This window comes from Dreissena polymorpha, chromosome 14, assembly GCF_020536995.1.
Source record: "Dreissena polymorpha isolate Duluth1 chromosome 14, UMN_Dpol_1.0, whole genome shotgun sequence".
In the NCBI taxonomy this organism is placed as follows: domain Eukaryota; kingdom Metazoa; phylum Mollusca; class Bivalvia; order Myida; family Dreissenidae; genus Dreissena; species Dreissena polymorpha.
This window is the reverse complement of record NC_068368.1, coordinates 13,184,621-13,211,433: the sequence shown is the minus strand read 5'-3', so window position 1 is coordinate 13,211,433 and position 26,813 is coordinate 13,184,621. Positions and strand designations below refer to the sequence as shown.

The 26,813-nt window shown below is 33.1% G+C and overlaps 1 protein-coding gene across 1 annotated transcript in view; it reads left to right on the top strand.

Annotated features, from left to right (window-relative positions):
• The window catches only part of LOC127857764 (hepatocyte growth factor receptor-like), a 54,152-nt gene extending 28,253 nt beyond the window's left edge, over nucleotides 1-25,899 (top strand). Inside the window, exons 14-15 of the mRNA XM_052394423.1 lie at nucleotides 23,758-23,900; nucleotides 24,208-25,899. Of these exons, the coding sequence (XP_052250383.1) occupies nucleotides 23,758-23,900; nucleotides 24,208-24,325 (261 nt within the window). The 3' untranslated portion in view covers nucleotides 24,326-25,899. The remainder of the gene's footprint in view (nucleotides 1-23,757; nucleotides 23,901-24,207) is intronic.
• Nucleotides 25,900-26,813: the final 914 nt, after the last annotated feature.

Here is a 26,813-nt window from a genome sequence, read left to right as displayed (position 1 = left end):
ACACTGGGTCATTTGAGCTAACAAAATTGGTTAATATATTAAATAAACAAAATGCATGTTTATACCACAGAAGTCACACTGTTAGTCTAATCTTCATCAACATCAGTATGAATATTTAACTTCAAAACAAATATTGGACCAGGGATTTCAATAGAAGCAGAATCCTGCGTTTTGACGCGAGCAAATTAAAAATGACTCATTTTTGACGCAACCCTTTTTTCTGCCGTGCGTCATTTTGACGCATAGAAAATTTAACCCGTGTGTCAGTCAGTTAACATCTCCAGTTCCATGGTAATAAATCCCCCTGTGCTCCTAATCAAAATTAATGTTTCAGTATTTGAAACTCGGTCTATAATCGAGGGAATAGAGGTCTACCCCGGGCGTTGTTTTTTTATACTCACAAGTCATAATACTACACATAAACATTAAGAAAACACATTTTCTCAATTAGATATAAATTACCCGAGTAGAATTAAATTGCTACGTCTGACCTTTGACATTGTAAATGGCGGACGTATTGTAAATTAACATTAAACCTGCATTCAATTTAAAAATGGCGATTCAAACAACAACAATTCAAATTACAAGTATTATGGTGATTCAATAATGGAGATAGCATTAACTGGATTTAACAAACATTAAATAAGGTTTGTTAAACCAGATAACAACAAGGAAATTTTGGATTATTAAAGTTAAACTACTACTGGTAAGGCATTCTTAAGTGTATATATTTCCGACATGTATAGAATTTGGATAAACAGTAATAGATATACTAGATGTTCCATGCATTTAGATTGTGTTTTTGTACAAAAGCTATCATAGGGATGATGATTATATGAGTTTTATAACAAGATAAATATGTGATGAAAAGGTGCTACAGGTACATATCTTAAATTACTTAAATGTGTTATGATGAAGTAGATTTTAATGAGCATTTATTGTTTTAACAAATAAACATAGTATAGTGATAGAAATAATAAAAGTTGTAAAATGAACATGTTTTGTTTTTGAAAAACTTAAAAGTCGATATTGTTCGCACAAATTATTGATATTTTGTCCTTATCTTTGTGTACCAATTCATTAAAATATGTTGTGTTATGTATCATGGTATTTTTATTTAATAACGCAGTATTACTTTTTTAGATATTGTGTAACTCTTGGAGCATGTTTTTATCTAAAAAAATTGAATAATACAGACAAAAACACAATTAATGCGCTTCAAAATTGACCCGAGAATTTTTCAATTTGACTCCTCAAAATTTCAGTCCAGGGGTCATTGACTCCTGGTTTTTATGGAATGAGTGCTATATTGACGTCATCATTTCAGGACGTTCAATTGAACAAATGATAATGGCGACTAAAATTCGATAAGCTCCAGCGTATAGCAGCGATTTGAGAGTGTTGAAACTGGCCCGACACTTGTGCTGAAATTTCTCATGTATATGGCGTTTTCGTCATATCTGGGAAAAATCCAGTTTTTGATAAAATGACGAAAAAGTGGTGTTTTTTATTGCGCAATCGCTATAAACACGTGGATAAGCCGGAAGTACATGTAGTGTTAATAGCAACCCTAAGACAATTCACCCCCACAAGACGATTCACCCGCTAGACAATTCAAAATTGATTTTAAATATAAACAAATTCGTACCAATAATATTTCGTACCCATATTTTTTTCGTACCTATTTTTTTTGTACCCATTTTTTTCGTCCTCAAATTTTTTTGTACCCAAATTTTTTTTTTGTACCCATTTTGTTCGTACCCAAATGTTTTTTGTACCCTAACTTGTTCGTACCCAATTCTTTTTTTCGTCCCCTTTTTTTCGAACCCAAATGTTTTTCGTACCCAATTTTTTTCGTAGCCCAATTTTTTTTTTACCCAATTTTTTTGTACCCATTTTTTTGGTACCAATTTTTTTCATACCCAAATGTTTTTCGTACCCAAATTTGTTCGTACCCAAAAAAAATTTGTACCCATTTTTTTCGTACTCAAATTTGTTTCGGACCCATTTTTTCGTACCAAATGTTTTCCGTTCCCAATTTTTGTCGTACCCAAATTTATTTTTCGTACCCATTTTTTTCGTACCCAAATGTTTTTCGTACCCAAATTTGTTCGTACCCAATTTTTTTTTCGAACCCATTTTGTTCGTACCCAAATGTTTTTCGTACCCAAATTTGTTCGTACCCAATTTTTTTTTTCGTACCCATCTTTTTCGTACCCAAATGTTTTTTGTACCCACATTTTTTCGTACCCAAATTTTGTTTCGTACCCATTTTTTTTCGTACCCAAATTTGTTTCGTACCCAAACTTTTATTTGTACACATTTTTTTTCGTACTCAAATAGTTTTTTCGTACCCTAATTTTTTTCGTTCCCTATATTTTTCGTATTCTAATTTGTTTTCGTATTCAAATTGTTTTTTTTTCCTACCCTATTTTTTTCATACCCATTTTTTTCATACACAAAGTTGTTCGTACCCAAATTTTGTTCGTACTCATTTGATCGTAGTCAAATTTTTTTCGTTCCCGAATTTTTTCGTACCTAATTTTTTAATTGGTACCCATTTTTTCGTACCTAAATAGTTTTTCGTACCCTTATTTTGTTTGTACCCTTTTTTTTTGACTCAAATTTGTTTCCATGCCCAAATTTGTTTTATTTCATACCCACATATTTTTTCGTACCAATTTTTTGTTCAATTTGATTTGATCTCTCCACTCATTCCATCCCGCGAAACCCTTAAGGTGTCGCAACTCTAGTATTAAATATGGAATGAGTGATGTATTGGACGTCATCATTGATGACGTTCATTCGAACGAATGATAAAGGGGGCTAAGTTTCGTTAAGTTGAGGCATATAGCCGCGATTTGAGCGCCTTGAAAACTGGCCGAACACGTTTGCTGAAATTTGACATGTATATGGAGAAGAATGCGATCTACCTGTTGGCGTAGGCGTTATACCTGGGAAAAATCAGGTTTTCGAGTATTTTGCGTTTAAATATTTTTTATGGGAAAGGGCACGCGCGCGTGACGTCATGAAAAGCGCTTAGGCTAGCTTCCATCTTGCTACGAAACAAAGAAACTGACGTTACGCGTTATTAATTTAATATAAAGTTAGGCGTTTAATCGATAAACAAAGACGTAATAATTGTGTTTGAATATCAATCGGAAGTACACAAGTGTGTTTTTTTAATAAACATCACATAAATCAATGTGTTATTCAACGTATTGTGAATTTGTGTGCTACGAGTTGAAGAAAGGTTTACACGGCTAGGCTTTCCGAGATAAATGTAAGTACACACTGGTATTAGAATGGTATTCTATTTATCCGATAATATCTATTACATTATTAGGGTTTAATATTTTATTATTAAATCAATAAATAAACGTGAGCAGCAAATCAATTAATTTCGTTTGCAGTAGAAACCGAAAGTAAACAAACCAACCGTCAAAATGGCTGACGACATAGCAACGTAGGAATGAACGCTCACACAATATTTACAAAATAAGATCATCATAAATGATGTAAAGTGAACGCTAGTTAGCTATTTTGTAGATAAGTATACGATCCAACGAAAAAACAATAAAATTTGACATACAAAAAACACCAGTGGATATGGAAATCATCGGCGTTTGAAATAGCAGACGGCGTCGACCAATGGCTGCCAATACAGGTTCAATAAGAACGCTCGAAAGTATAAACAAAATAACATAGATGATGTAAAGTGAACGCTAATTCGCTGTTTTGTAGATAAGTATACGATCTATTGAAAAACCATAACATTTGACACAAAAACTCCCGTGGATATGGAAATCTTCAGCGTAACGAAATAGCAGACATCAGACGGCGTCTCATCTGGGTCTACGCTGTTTGCCAAGGCCGATAATATAATGAATGGAAATGCACAAACTCAGTAACTGGCAAGCATATATGCATTAGTAGGTTGTTTCGTGATTATTCAGAAACGACTACATAATTCTTTTGGTTCTGCCAGTGCAACTTAACAGAAATAAGTATAAAAAGTTTCTACACCTGACAACAATGTGCCAACTTAATACAAGGTAAGTTGTTTACATTATTTAAAATATTGCAAGCTTACAGTACTCAACAATAAACAGCTGGTACAATGAAATGTCATCGTTTTAATTTTAATAAGCCCTTGGTTAATTACCCTTTTTAATGTTATGGATCAATGCATCTCTAACACCTTCAATTGACTTGTTCATGAAAAATATACACCCTCAGTGCATGCTATCCCATACACCATCACTCACTTACTAAGGCTCGATTGGTCATTCTCAGCTCGGGTTTCAAATTCCAGCTTGTCGTCATTAAAATTTCAAAAGTTGGTAAACTTGTTGTTTTTTTTTAATCTTAAAACAATTCAGTGCAATAAAAATTGAAAAACAATTGATCACCATGGATCAATACTAGTTAAATAATATTCATTATTTAGGAATAGGACATGATTCAATTCAGGCTCATAATAATACATCATGCATTGAACATGTGTTTTGTCAGCAAATGTATATAATTATCTATTATTTTATTAAAAAAATGTATAATAATATTCACATGTTCATATTTCTGGGCTCATTCTCGTATGAAGAGCATACAGGAATGGAAATAAGTGGTTTCCCATTAGCCCGGGGCAAGTAGATTTTGGCCTGGGCAACTTAATTTCAAAAGTTGGTAAACTTGTTGTTTTTTTTTAATCTTAAAACAATTCAGTGCAATAAAAATTGAAAAACAATTGATCACCATGGATCAATACTAGTTAAATAATATTCATTATTTAGGAATAGGACATGATTCAATTCAGGCTCATAATAATACATCATGCATTGAACATGTGTTTTGTCAGCAAATGTATATAATTATCTATTATTTTATTAAAAAAATGTATAATAATATTCACATGTTCATATTTCTGGGCTCATTATTCTTTATCTGGGCAACCAAAATAATAAAGATGGTTGCCCACAATAGTAAAAAGTTAGTTTCAATCCCTGGCATATCATTGTAACTTTATTGTTTAACTGCATTGCATTAAAATTGTGATTGAGGTAAGCTATTTGTTTATAGTATATTTACTTTTTAGCTCGACTATTATATATGAAATATATATAGTGGACCTATCCTACTCACCCCGGCGTAGGTGCGCGCATTGGAATGTTTGCGTACCACCTCGAATATATTTCCTATGTCCCTTGACATATTGCTTTCATACATGTATTTTGCTTCTTAACCAACATGACCCCAATGTATAAACAAAAGCAGATAACTGTATCAAGCATTTTGTAACAATTATGGCCTTTTTTTCACTAAGAATAAGCATATAATTGATAAATCTATTTTAAAGTTTGCGTACCACCTTTAAATTGCCACAACTTCTTTATTATGCTCTCCCCAAATTTTTTAAGGGGGGAGCATATAGTCGCCGCTTCGTCTGTCCGTCCGTGCACAATTTTTGTCTGGGCTATTTTTCAGCAACTAATGACTGGAATTCAATTAAACTTAATGGGAAGCTTCACTACCAAGAGGAGACATGCATATTATCAGCCGGTTCTGGTCAGATGATTTTTCACAGAGTTACAATGTATGGCCCTATGAAATTTTCCATTAACTGTACTTAAACGCGATCTACCTGTTGGCGTATTCGTTATAACTGGGAAAAATCTAGTTTTTGATTAAATCACGAAAAAGTGGTGTTTTTTATTGCGCAATCGCTATAAACACGTGGCTTGGCCGGAAGTACATGTAGCTTTAATAGCAACCCCAAGACAATTCACCCTCAGGAGACAATTAACGGGCTAGACAATTCAAATTAGATTTTTCATACCCCAATTTTTCGATTTTCGTAATCATTTTTGTCGTACCCAAATGTTTTTCGTACCCAAATTTGTTCGTACCTAAAAAAAAATGTGTACACATTATTTTCGTACCCAAATGTTTTTCGTACCCAAATTTTTCGTATCCAATTTTTTTGGTACCCAATTTTTTTGGTACCCCTTTTTTTTCGTGCCCATTTTTTTCGTACCCAAATGTTTTTTGTTCCCAATTGTTTTCGTACCCAATTTTTTTTCGTACCCATTTTTTTCGTACTCATATGTTTTTCGAACCCAAATTTGTTTGTACCCATTTTTTTTTTCGTACCAATCTTTTTCGTAACCAAATTTGTTCGTACCCATTTTTTTTTCATACCCATTTTTTTCGTACCAAAATAAAAAAATTCGTACCCATTTTTTTAGTACCCAAATTTGTTTCGTACCCAGATTTTTTTGTACCCAAATTTTTATTTGTACCCATTTTTTTCGTACCCAAATAGTTTTCGTACCCTAAGTTTTTTGGGTTCCTTTATTTTTTCGTACTCTAATTTGTTTTCGTAACCAAAATAGTTTTTTTTCCTGCCCATATTATGTTCGTAACCATTATTTTTTCGTACACAAATTTGTACGTACCCAAATTTTTTCGTACCCATTTGTTCGTACTCAAATTTTTTTCGTACACAAATTTGTTCGTACCTAATTTTTTATTCGTACCCATTTTTTTCGTACCCAAATAGTTTTTCGTACCTTTATTTTGTTTGTACCCTTTTTTTTTCGTACTCAAATTTGTTTTTGTACCCAATTTTTTTTTTTTTTCGTACCCACTGCCAACATATTTTTTCGTACCAATTTTTTATTTTGAAATAATCGATTTTCAATTTGATATGAACTCTCCACTCATTCCATCCCGCGAAACCCTTAAGGTGTCGCAACTCTAGTATGGAATGAGTGATGTATTGGACGTCATCATTGATGACGTTCATTCGAACGAATGATAAAGGGGGCTAAGTTTCGTTAAGTTGAGGCATATAGCCGCGATTTGAGCGCCTTGAAAACTGGCCGAACACGTTTGCTGAAATTTGACATGTATATGGACAAGAATGCGATCTACCTGTTGGCGTAGGCGTTATACCTGGGAAAAATCAAGTTTTCGAGTATTTTGCGTTTAAATATTTTTATGGGAAAGAGCACGCGCGCATGACGTCATGAAAAGCGCTTAGGCTAGCTTCCATCTTGCTACGAAACAAAGAAACTGACGTTACGCGTTATTAATTTAATATAAAGTTAGGCGTTTAATCGATAAACAAAGACGTAATAATTGTGTTTGAATATCAATCGGAAGTACACATGCATGTCTTTTGTGCACATTGTGTTTTTTTAATGAACATGACATAAATCTATGTGTTATTCAACGTACTGTGTGCGACGAGTTGAAGGTTTACACGGCTAGGCTTTCCGAGATAAATGTAAGTACACAATGGTATTAGAATGGTATTCTATTTATCCGATAATATCTTGAATATAAATGATATTGAGACAATAACATTATTAGGGTTTAATAATTTATTATTTAATCAATCAATAAACGCGAACAGCAAATCAATAAATTTCGTTTGTAGTGGAAACCGAAAGTAAACAAATCAACCGTCAAAATGGCTGAAGACATAGCAACGTCGGAATAAACACTCATAAATTATTTACAAAATAAGATCATCAGAAATGATGTAAAGTGAACGCTAATTCGCTGTTTTGTAGATAAGTATACGATCTATTGAAAATCCATAACATTTGACACAAAAACACCCGTGGATATGGAAATCTTTAGCGTAACAAAAAAGCAGACATCACACGGGGTTTTATCTGGGTCTACGATGTTTGCCAATGTCGATAGTATAATGAATGGAAATGCACAAACTCAGTAACTGGCAAGCATATATGCATTAGTAGGTTGTTTCGTTATTATTCAGAAACGACTACATAATTCTTTTGGTTCAGCCAGTGCAACTTAACAGAAATAAGTATAAAAAGTTTCTACACCTGACAACAATGTGCCAACTTAATACAAGGTAAGTTGTTTACATTATTTAAAATATTGCCAGCTTACAGTATACAACAATAAACAGCTGGTACGATGTAATGTCATCGTTTTAATTTTAATAAGCCCGTGGTTAATTACCTTTTTTAATCTTATGGATCAATACATCTCTAACACCTTCAATTGACTTGTTCATGAAAAATATACACCCTCAGTGCATGTTATCCCATACACCATCACTCACTTACTAAGGCTCGATTGGTACTAAGGCTCGATTGGTCATTCTCGGCTCAGGTACTTCTTACAGGTACATGTACCCCGGGTACTCTTAACTTTACTTACATGTACCCCGGGTACGGTAAATAAACTTAAACATACCCGCAAATATTAGATTGTATCCGAGTTGTATATCCGCCAAAAATCCGATGTTAAACATGCTACAGATTAACATAAAACAATATTGTTTACCTTAAACAACATTTTTTTTTTAAATCTGCATCAACATGCTTTTTAGTATGAGTGTTGAGAGGACGCCGTAGGAATAAGCAAGTAATCAAGAATACGTCTCTGTTTCTGCTTTTATTTCCTTCATGTATAATGACGATAAGGATTGACGACTAACATTGACGACAATGATCACAAGCATTTATGATTAACACTGACAACAAGCATTGGCGACTAGATGTAACATTGACGATTCTCTACAATAAATGAAATTAACAATAAAAAATGAATAATAAGATTATAGTACAACAGATATGCTTTTCAAAGTATAATATAATAGCATACACTCATTAGAATAAGAGGTTTCATAAATAACAATTTGAAACATTTTCAATCAATATCGAAATATCTTATACAATATTTATTACACAGCATGAATTAATTGTTAAAACATAATATAAATACAGAATATGGTGTTCCCCATTTAACGGACCTCGCAAATTAAATAATGTTTCTTTAAAAAATCTATGGCGTTAAAAAGTGAACGTGCAACGTCGCAGAAAATATTATACTTGACGACGTCATACAATGATGCGACTTTGAACAATTTAAGATTTAAAATTAAATCACATTAATGATTTTAACAATTAGTTTTGATAATATAAATGCCATTTAACAGAAAATTGACATAAATGTGAACATAATTCATTTTTACAACATAGCCGACAACAACCGATTTAGTGTTAAAATTCCCCGGTATGTTTTAGTATATTTACCGTACCCAGGGTTTGGGCCTTACTAACTGTATTATTATTATATCTCACCGACTACCTTTACCTTGTTGTGTTTATCAACCTGAAATTTATGTAAATTCCGGCTTTCTTTACTTTTATTTTTCATTCATTTGATTACACAATTAGTGACGTATCTCGTGGAAAATTATTTGAATCTTTGGATTTTAATGACGACAAGCTGGAAGTGTCAATTTATTTTAAAAACGAATCTAAGATGTATGTACATGTAAGTATTGTGTGTTTGTCATGCATAATTATGTGTTTTCCAGAAAAAAATTGAGTAGCCAGTTATATGGCCGGCAACTATGCAGTAAAACGAAAGCATTTGTGACATTTACTTGATATATTTGGGAAAAGTAGCCGGCATCAAGAGTAAATGTAACCGGCAAAATCACTGGCTACCGGTATTTAAGTTAAGAGAACACTGATAATAGTAAACTAAATCTCTACGACAGGATTACAGCTTTGTAAAATTGTTTTTGGGGTGATAATGGTTAGCAATTCATACAAATGTTATTAAAAAATATTGTGGTTTAAAATTCATTTTGAGAATGGGATGGAAGAACAGAAAATGAAAGGGTATACAGGGATGAAAATTAGTGGTTTCCCGTGAGCCCGGGGCAAGTAGTTTTGGCCTGTTCAACTCGATTTCCAAAGTTGATAGTCTGGCCGGGCAACTTGTTTTTGTTTTTTTAAGCTTAAAACAATTCAGTGCAATAAAAATTGAATAACAATTGACCACCATGGATCAATACTAGTTAAATAACATTCATTATTAAGGAATAGGAAATGATTAAATTCAGACTCATAATAAAACATCATTCATTGAGAAGTGCAATGTCAGCAAATTTATTTGATTATCTATTATTTTATTAAAAGAAAGTATAATATACACATGTACATAATTCTTGGCTCGTTATTCTTTATCTGGGCAAACAACATACTAAAGATGGTTGTCAGTGCGGGCAACCAATAGTAATAAGTTAGTTTTAATCAATGAAATATCTTTGTAACTTAATTGTTATAAGCATTGCATTAAAGTTGTGATTTAGGTAAGCTTGTTGTTTATAGTAAATTTACTTTTTAGCTCGACTATTATATATGAAATATATATAGAGGAGCTATCCTACTCACCCCGGCATCGGCATTAGCGTGCAAATGTTATAGTTTGCATACCATCCCAAATATTTCCTATGTCCCTTGACATATTGCTTCCATATTTTGCATACGTGTTAACCAAAATGACCCCAACCTAAAAACAAGAGCAGACAACTGTATCACTTGCATTTTGTAAGAATTATGACCCTTTTTCCACGTAGAATATGCATATTATTTATAACTCTACAGTGTTCGAAATTTGCACTAGCCCGGGGCTTGTTGATCTCGTTTTGGGCTACTGAATTTCCATGGGTACTAGCCCGATTGGGCTATTGATTTTTCAAACTTTTGAAATAAAAAATGCTCAAAAATATTATTTTCATCCATCGCTTGAACCATATCTAGCGTTTATTTAGCGTCGTATCGCGTTTCCTCACCCTTCCGATTATGTTGACATGACGAGAGTTTGAATGACAAATTTTTTTTTGATACTGTGCGAATAAAATGCGGATCTACCCAGGTTGTTCAATTTGCTGTACTTTCAGCAAACCATACAAGTCTACAAATGTTTTTAATGTCCGCCATCTTGGATTTGTAATGATCTATTGACAAATCAACGCATTGAACTATCATATTTTAATAGAATATGTCAACCAAATTATATATTGATTGCATAGTTGCTTGGTTACTTTTTACTGGTTTTCAGTTTAGGCAGTTTAACGATATGCATATTTTATTTCACGTGCAAAGACTTATATTGATATGTTTTCGGACAGTTGTTTCCGGATACGGTTTTATCTGTCGATTTTAATTTATTTTCGACTTTCTTGATAAAAAAATATCTAGAATGATGAATACACATGCGATTTTACGGATGGTCTGTTTGATATTTTTTCACATTGTACTCACCAGAATTGGACCTAGAAAGACTATAAAAAAGAACAATAAGCTAGGGGGAGGAGACACTGCCCTCTATTCGCTTTATCATACGGCCTCAGACTTTAGGCTTAATGTTTCGGATTTCTAATTTGGGACAAGTTACATCAAAAATTATTTACAGATTGGATAAAAAACCTTTGCTTCTTGACTGCATGTAAGGTATTGATTGACGAATATCGTCATACATAAATATTATAATCGTATTGTGTCATTGAAATATTATAATAACATTTCCTGCTAATTGGGATCAACTGTTAGTTGCAATCCTCATCATTACACCCTACCTGCAATAAAAACTATCCAGAACCGTCAAAAATATAAACTTATTTTAAAAACTTGTGATAAACAGTTCGAGCTAGTAAACTTTGGTTCGGGATAGTGAAAAAATCCATCTGGTAGCCCGAACGGGCTAGTGGTTTAAAAAGTGAAATTCGCACACTGACTTTATGTTAAATTGTGCGTAACACCCCAAATATTTCCTATATCCCTTGATATATTGCTTTCATATCTTGAATAATGTTAACGTGCATATTTTTATTAACGTCTTGTTATTGTAGTGTACATATTTTTCGGTTTTCGGACAGTTCATTCATCGAGTATTATTGTTGTGGTTTTGTGAGTAATCTTCATGTAAAATACTGCTGTTTAGATGTTCAGTTTTAGTCGTATATCAGGATTCAATACCTATACCTTAGTGAAAATGGCATCGGAAGAACATTTGTTCATTGCATTAGATAGAATTAAACATTATTATTATCTATCTATCTTATTGTTTATTGCAGTTTCAGTAATATTCTGTCTATAAATGATTTCAACATGATATAATTATAAATCATGGCAGGCTAGGAAATGTGTATATAAGAAGCAAAAATTAAAAATAGACAGTTCATTTTTTTCCCATTTACATGTATGTATATTTATCTATGTAGACATTTTTTGTGGTAAACAGTTATGCAACATGTCGGAAAACGCCCAGGACAAATATATCGACATAATGATTTTTTCACTTATGTGGGTGTATGTTGGCTCCACTTCACACGATACAGTCATTGTAGTTTAATTGAAAAATGCATCTTACAATGTGAGATGAGTTCTGGGTTCAAGCCCCAGCAGTGGCCTATCAAGTGTGAAATACGGAGCCATTATCATTAAATATACACAGTTCTTTCTTTAAACAATACAATTAAATATAAGGAATAATGTTAAAGGGGCATTGCTGCTTAGCTAATTTTGACATTGAATAACAGGGTTTATATACACCTCAAGGATAAATGCTTCTAAATTTGTAAAAAAACAAACCAGTCGAAGAGTGCAGAATATTAAACATTTGCAACTTTCTGATGTCTAAAATGTCTTAAATGCCACTTTAAGTTTGTTTTTTTTTGTACAAAATGACCCATTTTGTGCTGTCCATTATCGGTTAATGTTTTACGCTGTCAGGTCCAGAAGCGCTCATTCTGTAGCTTGTTTGGACCATAATCTATAATGCGACCAAGTTTCAGCAGATTCGGCCCAGTGGTTCTGATTTTATACCCTGTGCCTATTGAGTATAAGTACTATTATTCACTGATTTATGCATTATGAGCTCGGCTGTTTTCGGAAAAAACCTCAGGTTTCGTCATAGCCAGCTCATTGTGTCATGTCGTGTCTTTTCGCCATCCGGCGTCTGCCATGCTAAAACCTTAACATGAACCCATTGTACCCACAATTTTTTTTCGTACCCATTTGTTTGTACCCAAATATTTTTCGTACCCAAATGTTTTTCGTACCCAAATGTTTTTTGTACCCATTTTTTTCGTACCAAATTTTTTTCATACCCAATTTTCTTTTTTCGTACCCAAATTTTTTTTCGTACCCAATTTTTATTTATCGTACCCAAATTGTTTTCGTACCCACATGTTTTCGTACCCAATTTTTTTTTTGTACCCACTTTTTTCGTAACCACTTTTTTTGTACCCGAATTTTTTTTTACCCAATTTTTTTTCCGTACCCAAATTTTTTTCGTACCCATTTTTTTTCTACCCAATTTTTTTTCGTACCCAAATTTTTTCGTACCCAATCATTTTATTGCCATTTTTCTTCGTACCAAAATTTTTTTCGTACCCAACTGTTTTCGTACCCAATTTTTTTTATTCGTACCCATTTATTTTTTTCGTACCCAATTTTTTTTTGTCGAAATAATCGGCTTTCAATTTGATTTGATCTCCCCACTCATTCCATCCCGCGAAACCCTTAAGGTGTCGCAACTCTGGTATGGAATGAGTGATGTATTGGACGTCATCATTGATGACGTTCATTCGAACGAATGATAAAGGGGGCTAAGTTTCGTTAAGTTGAGGCATATAGCCGCGATTTGAGCGCCTTGAAAACTGGCCGAACACGTTTGCTGAAATTTGACATGTATATGGACAAGAATGCGATCTACCTGTTGGCGTAGGCGTTATACCTGGGAAAAATCAAGTTTTCGAGTATTTTGCGTTTAAATATTTTTATGGGAAAGAGCACGCGCGCATGACGTCATGAAAAGCGCTTAGGCTAGCTTCCATCTTGCTACGAAACAAAGAAACTGACGTTACGCGTTATTAATTTAATATAAAGTTAGGCGTTTAATCGATAAACAAAGACGTAATAATTGTGTTTGAATATCAATCGGAAGTACACATGCATGTCTTTTGTGCACATTGTGTTTTTTTAATGAACATGACATAAATCTATGTGTTATTCAACGTACTGTGTGCGACGAGTTGAAGGTTTACACGGCTAGGCTTTCCGAGATAAATGTAAGTACACACTGGTATTAGAATGGTATTCTATTTATCCGATAATATCTTGAATATAAATGCTATTCAGACAATTACATTATTACGGTTTAATAATTTATTATTTAATCAATAAATAAACGCGAACAGCAAATCAATTAATTTCGTTTGTAGTGGAAACCGAAAGTAAACAAATCAACCGTCAAAATGGCTGACGACATAGCAACGTCGGAATAAACACTCATAAATTATTTACAAAATAAGATCATCAGAAATGATGTAAAGTGAACGCTAATTCGCTGTTTTGTAGATAAGTATACGATCTATTGAAAATCCATAACATTTGACACAAAAACACCCGTGGATATGGAAATCTTTAGCGTAACAAAAAAGCAGACATCACACGGGGTTTTATCTGGGTCTACGATGTTTGCCAATGTCGATAGTATAATGAATGGAAATGCACAAACTCAGTAACTGGCAAGCATATATGCATTAGTAGGTTGTTTCGTTATTATTCAGAAACGACTACATAATTCTTTTGGTTCAGCCAGTGCAACTTAACAGAAATAAGTATAAAAAGTTTCTACACCTGACAACAATGTGCCAACTTAATACAAGGTAAGTTGTTTACATTATTTAAAATATTGCCAGCTTACAGTATACAACAATAAACAGCTGGTACGATGTAATGTCATCGTTTTAATTTTAATAAGCCCGTGGTTAATTACCTTTTTTAATCTTATGGATCAATACATCTCTAACACCTTCAATTGACTTGTTCATGAAAAATATACACCCTCAGTGCATGTTATCCCATACACCATCACTCACTTACTAAGGCTCGATTGGTACTAAGGCTCGATTGGTCATTCTCGGCTCAGGTACTTCTTACAGGTACATGTACCCCGGGTACTCTTAACTTTACTTACATGTACCCCGGGTACGGTAAATAAACTTAAACATACCCGCAAATATTAGATTGTATCCGAGTTGTATATCCGCCAAAAATCCGATGTTAAACATGCTACAGATTAACATAAAACAATATTGTTTACCTTAAACAACATTTTTTTTTTAAATCTGCATCAACATGCTTTTTAGTATGAGTGTTGAGAGGACGCCGTAGGAATAAGCAAGTAATCAAGAATACGTCTCTGTTTCTGCTTTTATTTCCTTCATGTATAATGACGATAAGGATTGACGACTAACATTGACGACAATGATCACAAGCATTTATGATTAACACTGACAACAAGCATTGGCGACTAGATGTAACATTGACGATTCTCTACAATAAATGAAATTAACAATAAAAAATGAATAATAAGATTATAGTACAACAGATATGCTTTTCAAAGTATAATATAATAGCATACACTCATTAGAATAAGAGGTTTCATAAATAACAATTTGAAACATTTTCAATCAATATCGAAATATCTTATACAATATTTATTACACAGCATGAATTAATTGTTAAAACATAATATAAATACAGAATATGGTGTTCCCCATTTAACGGACCTCGCAAATTAAATAATGTTTCTTTAAAAAAATCTATGGCGTTAAAAAGTGAACATGCAACGTCGCAGAAAATATTATACTTGACGACGTCATACAATGATGCGACTTTGAACAATTTAAGATTTAAAATTAAATCACATTAATGATTTTAACAATTAGTTTTGATAATATAAATGCCATTTAACAGAAAATTGACATAAATGTGAACATAATTCATTTTTACAACATAGCCGACAACAACCGATTTAGTGTTAAAATTCCCCGGTATGTTTTAGTATATTTACCGTACCCAGGGTTTGGGCCTTACTAACTGTATTATTATTATATCTCACCGACTACCTTTACCTTGTTGTGTTTATCAACCTGAAATTTATGTAAATTCCGGCTTTCTTTACTTTTATTTTTCATTCATTTGATTACACAATTAGTGACGTATCTCGTGGAAAATTATTTGAATCTTTGGATTTTAATGACGACAAGCTGGAAGTGTCAATTTATTTTAAAAACGAATCTAAGATGTATGTACATGTAAGTATTGTGTGTTTGTCATGCATAATTATGTGTTTTCCAGAAAAAATTGAGTAGCCAGTTATATGGCCGGCAACTATGCAGTAAAACGAAAGCATTTGTGACATTTACTTGATATATTTGGGAAAAGTAGCCGGCATCAAGAGTAAATGTAACCGGCAAAATCACTGGCTACCGGTATTTAAGTTAAGAGAACACTGATAATAGTAAACTAAATCTCTACGACAGGATTACAGCTTTGTAAAATTGTTTTTGGGGTGATAATGGTTAGCAATTCATACAAATGTTATTAAAAAATATTGTGGTTTAAAATTCATTTTGAGAATGGGATGGAAGAACAGAAAATGAAAGGGTATACAGGGATGAAAATTAGTGGTTTCCCGTGAGCCCGGGGCAAGTAGTTTTGGCCTGTTCAACTCGATTTCCAAAGTTGATAGTCTGGCCGGGCAACTTGTTTTTGTTTTTTTAAGCTTAAAACAATTCAGTGCAATAAAAATTGAATAACAATTGACCACCATGGATCAATACAAGTTAAATAACATTCATTATTAAGGAATAGGAAATGATTAAATTCAGACTCATAATAAAACATCATTCATTGAGAAGTGCAATGTCAGCAAATTTATTTGATTATCTATTATTTTATTAAAAGAAAGTATAATATACACATGTACATAATTCTTGGCTCGTTATTCTTTATCTGGGCAAACAACATACTAAAGATGGTTGTCAGTGCGGGCAACCAATAGTAATAAGTTAGTTTTAATCAATGAAATATCTTTGTAACTTAATTGTTATAAGCATTGCATTAAAGTTGTGATTTAGGTAAGCTTGTTGTTTATAGTAAATTTACTTTTTAGCTCGACTATTATATATGAAATATATATAGAGGAGCTATCCTACTCACCCCGGCATCGGCATTAGCGTGCAAATGTTATAGTTTGCATACCATCCCAAATATTTCCTATGTCCCTTGACATATTGCTTCCATATTTTGCATACGTGTTAACCAACATGACCCCAACCTAAAAACAAGAGCAGACAACTGTATCACTTGCATTTTGTAAGAATTATGACCCTTTTTCCACGTAGAATATGCATATTATTTATAACTCTACAGTGTTCGAAATTTGCACTAGCCCGGGGCTTGTTGATCTCGTTTTGGGCTACTGAATTTCCATGGGTACTAGCCCGATTGGGCTATTGATTTTTCAAACTTTTGAAATAAAAAATGCTCAAAAATATTATTTTCATCCATCGCTTGAACCATATCTAGCGTTTATTTAGCGTCGTATCGCGTTTCCTCACCCTTCCGATTATGTTGACATGACGAGAGTTTGAATGACAAATTTTTTTTTGATACTGTGCGAATAAAATGCGGATCTACCCAGGTTGTTCAATTTGCTGTACTTTCAGCAAACCATACAAGTCTACAAATGTTTTTAATGTCCGCCATCTTGGATTTGTAATGATCTATTGACAAATCAACGCATTGAACTATCATATTTTAATAGAATATGTCAACCAAATTATATATTGATTGCATAGTTGCTTGGTTACTTTTTACTGGTTTTCAGTTTAGGCAGTTTAACGATATGCATATTTTATTTCACGTGCAAAGACTTATATTGATATGTTTTCGGACAGTTGTTTCCGGATACGGTTTTATCTGTCGATTTTAATTTATTTTCGACTTTCTTGATAAAAAAATATCTAGAATGATGAATACACATGCGATTTTACGGATGGTCTGTTTGATATTTTTTCACATTGTACTCACCAGAATTGGACCTAGAAAGACTATAAAAAAGAACAATAAGCTAGGGGGAGGAGACACTGCCCTCTATTCGCTTTATCATACGGCCTCAGACTTTAGGCTTAATGTTTCGGATTTCTAATTTGGGACAAGTTACATCAAAAATTATTTACAGATTGGATAAAAAACCTTTGCTTCTTGACTGCATGTAAGGTATTGATTGACGAATATCGTCATACATAAATATTATAATCGTATTGTGTCATTGAAATATTATAATAACATTTCCTGCTAATTGGGATCAACTGTTAGTTGCAATCCTCATCATTACACCCTACCTGCAATAAAAACTATCCAGAACCGTCAAAAATATAAACTTATTTTAAAAACTTGTGATAAACAGTTCGAGCTAGTAAACTTTGGTTCGGGATAGTGAAAAAATCCATCTGGTAGCCCGAACGGGCTAGTGGTTTAAAAAGTGAAATTCGCACACTGACTTTATGTTAAATTGTGCGTAACACCCCAAATATTTCCTATATCCCTTGATATATTGCTTTCATATCTTGAATAATGTTAACGTGCATATTTTTATTAACGTCTTGTTATTGTAGTGTACATATTTTTCGGTTTTCGGACAGTTCATTCATCGAGTATTATTGTTGTGGTTTTGTGAGTAATCTTCATGTAAAATACTGCTGTTTAGATGTTCAGTTTTAGTCGTATATCAGGATTCAATACCTATACCTTAGTGAAAATGGCATCGGAAGAACATTTGTTCATTGCATTAGATAGAATTAAACATTATTATTATCTATCTATCTTATTGTTTATTGCAGTTTCAGTAATATTCTGTCTATAAATGATTTCAACATGATATAATTATAAATCATGGCAGGCTAGGAAATGTGTATATAAGAAGCAAAAATTAAAAATAGACAGTTCATTTTTTTCCCATTTACATGTATGTATATTTATCTATGTAGACATTTTTTGTGGTAAACAGTTATGCAACATGTCGGAAAACGCCCAGGACAAATATATCGACATAATGATTTTTTCACTTATGTGGGTGTATGTTGGCTCCACTTCACACGATACAGTCATTGTAGTTTAATTGAAAAATGCATCTTACAATGTGAGATGAGTTCTGGGTTCAAGCCCCAGCAGTGGCCTATCAAGTGTGAAATACGGAGCCATTATCATTAAATATACACAGTTCTTTCTTTAAACAATACAATTAAATATAAGGAATAATGTTAAAGGGGCATTGCTGCTTAGCTAATTTTGACATTGAATAACAGGGTTTATATACACCTCAAGGATAAATGCTTCTAAATTTGTAAAAAAACAAACCAGTCGAAGAGTGCAGAATATTAAACATTTGCAACTTTCTGATGTCTAAAATGTCTTAAATGCCACTTTAAGTTTGTTTTTTTTTGTACAAAATGACCCATTTTGTGCTGTCCATTATCGGTTAATGTTTTACGCTGTCAGGTCCAGAAGCGCTCATTCTGTAGCTTGTTTGGACCATAATCTATAATGCGACCAAGTTTCAGCAGATTCGGCCCAGTGGTTCTGATTTTATACCCTGTGCCTATTGAGTATAAGCACTATTATTCACTGATTTATGCATTATGAGCTCGGCTGTTTTCGGAAAAAACCTCAGGTTTCGTCATAGCCAGCTCATTGTGTCATGTCGTGTCTTTTCGCCATCCGGCGTCTGCCATGCTAATACCTTAACATGAACCCATTGTACCCACAATTTTTTTTCGTACCCATTTGTTTGTACCCAAATATTTTTCGTACCCAAATGTTTTTCGTACCCAAATGTTTTTTGTACCCATTTTTTTCGTACCAAATTTTTTTCATACCCAATTTTCTTTTTTCGTACCCAAATTTTTTTTCGTACCCAATTTTTATTTATCGTACCCAAATTGTTTTCGTACCCACATGTTTTCGTACCCAATTTTTTTTTTGTACCCACTTTTTTCGTAACCACTTTTTTTGTACCCGAATTTTTTTTTACCCAATTTTTTTCCGTACCCAAATTTTTTTCGTACCCATTTTTTTTCTACCCAATTTTTTTTCGTACCCAAATTTTTTCGTACCCAATCATTTTATTGCCATTTTTCTTCGTACCAAAATTTTTTTCGTACCCAACTGTTTTCGTACCCAAATTTTTTTATTCGTACCCATTTATTTTTTTCGTACCCAATTTTTTTTTGTCGAAATAATCGGCTTTCAATTTGATTTGATCTCCCCACTCATTCCATCCCGCGAAACCCTTAAGGTGTCGCAACTCTGGTACAGTTCAAAATAATAAAGATGCAAACCCAAACACCTTATGGGAAGTAATTAAAGGAAATATACGTAACACAACAATTAGATACACATCATTTAAACGTAAAGAAACACACAAACTTGAAACTGAAACCATCAAAACCATTGAAACACTTGAAAAACAATTGCATCAAACAAACACAAAGGATACCACCGACATTGAAAATGAAATAACATTAAAAAAACAAATATTAGACGGAATTTATCATACACATCTCAATGGAATAATACTAAGAGCGCGTGCACAGCATGTTGAACACAATGAAAAAAATACAAAATACTTCGCAAACATTGAAAAACGTAGAAGTGAACAAAAAACTGTACACAAAATAGTAGTCAATGGCAAAGATATAACAAACATGACTCAAATACTAGAAGAACAACGTTTATTTTTCGAAGCACTATATAAACGAAAAAATGTTGAAAATAACACCCTTTTTAAAAATACACATCACGCTTTAAACCAAGAGGAAAAACAACTGTGCGACGGATTACTTAATGAATATGAATGTGGATTAGCCCTAAAAGATATGCAAAATAACAAAAGCCCAGGATCTGATGGCATCACAATCGAATTTTATAAAATATTCTGGAATGATATAAAAACACATCTAATTAATTCACTTAACTATTCATTTAACAACGAAAACTTAACTACGCTACAAAAACAAGGTATTATATCACTCATTCCAAAACCTGGAAAAAACTTAGAATCCTTATCAAACTGGCGCCCGATTAGTTTACTAAATAATGATTATAAAATTGCAACTAAAAGTATAGCAAACAGAATAAAAAAAATATTACCATCAATCATTTCAAAATCTCAATCTGGTTTCATAAAAGGACGTTACATTGGTGAAAACGTTCGTCTTATCCAAGAATGCATAAACTATTTTAACAATTCAAACAATCCTGGTCTTATATTCTTTGCAGATTTTGAAAAGGCATTCGATTCACTCGATCATTCATTTATGTTCTCTTGCTTAGAAAATATGAACTTTGGTGAAAGTCTCATTCAATGGGTTAAATTATTCTATACCGATATTAATAGTATAATCATTAACAATGGCTTCTTTTCAAATAGTTTTAACATCGAACGAGGGGTTCGACAAGGATGTCCACTCTCATCATCGCTATTCATTATTTGCATCGAGTATCTATCACATCACATCCAATCAAATAAACACATAAAAGGCATATCACTAGATCCTGATGAAGATATCAAACAGTCCCTATTTGCTGACGATGCAACTTATTTCTTAAACGACAATTACGATTCTTTCCATAACCTAATAGAGTCACTAACCATCTACGGAATGACATCGGGTCTTAAACTAAACAAAAGTAAATGTACTGTGCTACGAGTAGGTAAATTAAAACAAAGTAATGTCGTATATAAAAAAGAAATGAAATTTAATTGGACATCCGATGAAGCCACAACGTTAGGAATTACTTTCACAAATAATGAAAAGGATACAGTTCTTAAAAACATACTACCTAAATTACAGAATTTCAAAAACTGCTTAAAATCATGGCATCACCGTAAACTTACACTAATCGGAAAAAACACAGTATTGAAAACATTTGCACTTCCTAAACTAATTTATGTATTAACAGTTCTCCCAAATCCACCAAATGATGTTATTAACGATATAAAATCAGCAATATTTAATTTCATATGGGACGGTAAGCCTGATAAAATAAAACGAACTCAGTTAATTCAATCCGTAGAAAATGGAGGTATTCAATTAACAAACATTGACTCATTCTTGAATGCAATCAAATGCAGCTGGGTTAAAAGATACCTAGATAATACCAATACAAGTAATTGGAAATTATTCTACCAGAAAATCCTAAAACAATATGGTGACTCCTTACTCTTTGAATGTAACATCAGCAATACTATCTTACATGAAATTGCAAACAAAAACATATTTCTGTCTGATGTTCTATCAGCATGGAGTGATGTCACTCATAACCTAGAAACCAAAACCAGCAGTAAAACTATTTTATGGAACAATAAAGACATAACTTCAAACAATAAGACGTTTTTCTATAAAGATTGGTTTGAACGAAGCATTAAATATGTCGACCAATTATATGACTACAGAATCAAGGATTTCTACTCTTTTGATGATATATGCTACATATACAGAATACCTTCAAATAATTTTCTGAAGTACTACACACTAATCAAAAGCATACCCATGCATATTAAATCTGAAATCAATACAAATAATACACCATGTACTCAAACAACATTCGTAGAAAACATACTTGGAAGAACAAACAAACCGAATAAAATATTTTACACACTGCAAATTAAAAAACCTACAGAAAACTCCAAAACCCAAAATAAATGGCAAGCCCTTTTCGGAGAACATGAACTTAATTGGAAACACATATTTGCCATGCCATATAAAGCAACTATTGAAAGCACACTGAGAAATTTTCAATATAAATACATCCATAGAATAATAGCTACAAATAAATATCTCTTTAAATGTAAATTATCTAACTCAAATCTGTGTGACTTCTGCGGTGAAAACATCGAAACTATAGAACATCTTTTTTGGGAGTGCAAACACATCCAGCCTATTTGGAATCAATTAGTATCTTTTCTTAAACAACAGCAACTAAACGTTAAACTATCTTTCTTAAATGTAAGTTTCGGAATTTACTCATTGAAATCAATAGACTGTAATAATATTGTGAATTTTATTCTTATATTGATGAAATATTTTATCTTTAACATGAAGTACAAAAAACAAGTACCAAATTTTAATTGTTTTGTCAATAGTCTTAAACTAAAAATCCAGATTGAGAAAGAAATAGCCCTCAGTAATGACACATTACAAATCTTTGAACAAAAATGGAATCGGATTAAATTCTTATAATGTTTGTCCACTTATATACATTTCACTCTAATGTTAGTTTATATTTCTAAAATATTTTTGTATATAATTTTTTCCATCTTATAAGACCATTGTGAATATACAACAAAACACACAAGTCCAGTATGCTTTCTTCCGACTTTATACAACTCATCATTTTTCATAACTATTCTTCTGTTGTTCTTTTTTTTCCCTTAAAAAAAAATATATATTAGCATATCTTGTATAACATGTCTAAACTTAATTGCTTTGTACAACCACTATGTTGTATGATAATATACATGTATACATTGTATGTATTATATTGAATAAAAAAAAAAAAAATGTTAAAAAAAAAAAAAAAAAAAAAAAAAAAATGACCCCATAACCAACCCTGGGGCGCCCCTGGGTCAAACATGCGGCGTGGGGATATGCGTCGGCCTCTGCCGCGACATTTCTAGTTTGTTGATGCTGTGTTGTTGTTTGTGTTGTGGTTTTTCCTTACACAAATGTATGACTCGAGTAAACATATATATTATAGTATCTCGATATAATACAGATCATATGCAGAATACAGTTTTTTCAATTATTATTATTATTAAATTCATATACATGGTATATATTAGGTTGATGTTTAAAATATATATTAAGTATCTGAAAAAAATTGTCCGGTTTATGATGGTGTTATATAATCGTTTGCTTATTGTGTTCTATTTTCATCAAGTCTTTTAGATATGCTGCTTCCTAATTTACAACTCGTATGGGCGTTTTATTTAACATACGTCGAATATATTTTCAAGGCACTTCTAGTAAATAAATACTTCCTTTGTTTTGTCGTAAAGTGGTCGTTTGGCGTGCTTATGTGGGAGGTATTTACCGACTGCGAGTATCTTCCGTTTTACGAAATTGAGAAAGACAATGATGTTAAAAAGAAGGTTTGCTTCGAGGACTACAAGTTGGTGTCGCCGGAAAGCGGAAAATGCGTGTAAGTGTTTATTTTCGACGTTTTCTTTATTATTTCCGCCCTAGTTCTTACGAACTACGTATAAAGCAAGTTTGTAACTTTTATAGCTAGTCTTAACAAGGCCCATATTAAAACAAATCGGAAAAAGAAACCAAATAAATGCTGCATTAGTACATTATGGAACATTTGACTTTAAAATGATTTTTCAAAAATTTCAACGCCTACGACATTACGGTTTGTGATTTAGGCTTAATACCTTTTCAAATTTCGTTCAAAATAAAAAATCAAACGTATCGCAAAATGTTTTAATATGCAATTCTCATTTAAGAGCAAACCTGATGCAGGACTGCTTTACGACACTTGGTCGGGATCGCCCGTCGTTTCGCGACATCATTAACCGTCTGTTAAATACAATAAGTCCGGGCGCACGCGAGTTACGTCAATAGCAAAGGTAAAGGTAGCCTTGGTAACTTCAACAAGTGAATGACGTCAACTGACAACGGTGAAGAAGATTACGATTACCAGAATTTTTGAAGAAAAAAACAGGTCGCAGATGACTCGGAGGAGGATTATATGAACACCGCGTTTGATACACGCCATTGATTACGTCATAGTTGACGTCAGTTGGATAGCAAACTTGTCTAAGCAATAAAAAGGACACCGTGGAACAATATTAAAAACACCATATTTGAAAACTGCTGATATGGACTAAAGCTTTAAAGAACAATTAAAAGTCGACATAAAATTGAATCCCACATAAATAGGCATATGTTGGGAAATGTGAGTTTGAAAAAAAATGAATTAATACCTCAAAATACAGAGTAAGATCATTCCGGTCATATCCCCTAAACTTATAGATTTGTGTGATAGTTACGATTAAATGTAGTATCATTTCAAAGTGCATTATTAGAAGGAAACTAAAAAAAAACACTAAGAAACAACTGGTGAAACCCTTTCCCCTTATTGTGCTGGATATCTTCTAACAGATGTCATTGATAGCACTGTTTGGTTACTTGTTTGCATGTTGTGAAATAACCAAGTCCAAGAAACGAACAAATATATGTATTTATTTTTTACTTTCTTTAATGTTATTTTGTATACTTGTATTTGTGTTCGTTAGCTTCTTTGTGTTTTTATTTCAAATAGGATCACTTAATATTGATTTTTTTTGTATTTTATATTTCCATATGTATAAAACATAATTTTGATTATGATATAGTAAAGGGAAGTCGCTTATTTAGGTCCAATGTCAAGGTATCATTACCTTGTTTCAGAAATTGGTTTCGTCACGATATCCGGAAAATGATTAAACTTGCATTTTAAGTTGGTATGCTGGTTACTCGTGAGAAAACAAATGCGCACAATATTGTTTTTTTGTAGGTAAAGAGGTCAAATACAAAGGCAGTGGTGTAGTGGATATGGTGTCCGCCTAGTAATCGGGAGGTCAAGAGTGCGATCCCTATTGTGGGAGCGTTCTTTAGATTTCCCCAATAAACACCAACTACTGGTTCTAGTCCCAGGAAACGGAATCGAGAGCGTTTCAAATAAACCTTAGGCTGTCTATGCAATCGAGCGAAAATTAATAGGTTTAAACTAAATAAAAAGGTCGCAAGGGCGTATAGCAGGAAAATTGTTTCAACACAATAACTTGCGAACGCTTTTACCTATGATCATGCAAGCATGATTTATTGGGTTTTTAAGTAAGAGCATTATTTAGGGCATTAGTTTTAAGGTCAAGGTAACAGGAACTTGCATCATTAAATTTGTTTTCGAGCAATATCTAGCGAAAGCTTAATAATATATACATAATGCTGGTTATTCGTGAAGGAGGCTGACTCTTATGGTTTTGAAATCAAAGATATCTAAGGTGAAGGTCACCTTTGCCACAAGTCGGGGCATACATGTTTGCAAACTTCTCTTGTTTAGTATATGACACATGTCTGTGATGTTTGGATTGGCTTTATGTAATATATGCCTCTACGTGCATCTATGTTGATTATAGTATTGTCGTTTCTGGTAAGAAACTATGGGATTGATTAAAGATTTAAGTTAGAATATCGATCAAAAACTATAGTTATATGTAACTCTAAAATTACAAAATTGTCCTGAAGTTGCATTCTGCTTATTAAGATTTGAAAATTTCAGCTTCATGCGTCCAGTAACTACACGGAACCAAACGTTTATAATTATATACTATACACATAAATTAGTCCCCAGTTAATGGACTTTTATGTAAACCGTGTAAAGCGCATGCGCAGGAAAACGAATGTTGGCATGTGCCATCTGTCGAAATGTATTGACCATTATTATCATCATCATCATCATCATCATCATCATCATCATCATCATCATCATCATCATCATCATCATCATCATCAACAACAACAACAACAACAACAACATCCCTATGTAGACGAAATAATTGCCATGAATTTCATTATAATTGGTTTGCTCTTATAATCATCTGAATATTAAGTAACGTGACCACCTGAGCCCTGCTCTGGGAAAACGGGGCTTATTGAGTGTGTGCGTGTGTGTGTGTGTGTGTGTGTGTGTGTGTGTGTGTGTGTGTGTGTGTGTGTGTGTGTGTGTGTGTGTGTGTGTGTGTGTGTGTGTGTGTGTGTGTGTGTGTGTGTGTGTGTGTGTGTGTGTGTGTGTGTGTGTGTGTGTGTGTGTGTGTGTGTGTGTGTGTGTGTGTGTGTGTGTGTGTGTGTGTGTGTGTGTGTGTGTGTGTGTGTGTGTGTGTGTGTGTGTGTGTGTGTGTGTGTGTGTGTGTGTGTGTGTGTGTGTGTGTGTGTGTGTGTGTGTGTCCGTGTGTGTCCGTGTGTGCGTGCGTGCGTGCGTGCGTGCGTGCGTGCGTGCGTGCGTGTGTGAAAAGTATCTTCCCCAATTAGCATATGCATATGCAGTCCGTACATGCTAATCTGAGACGAC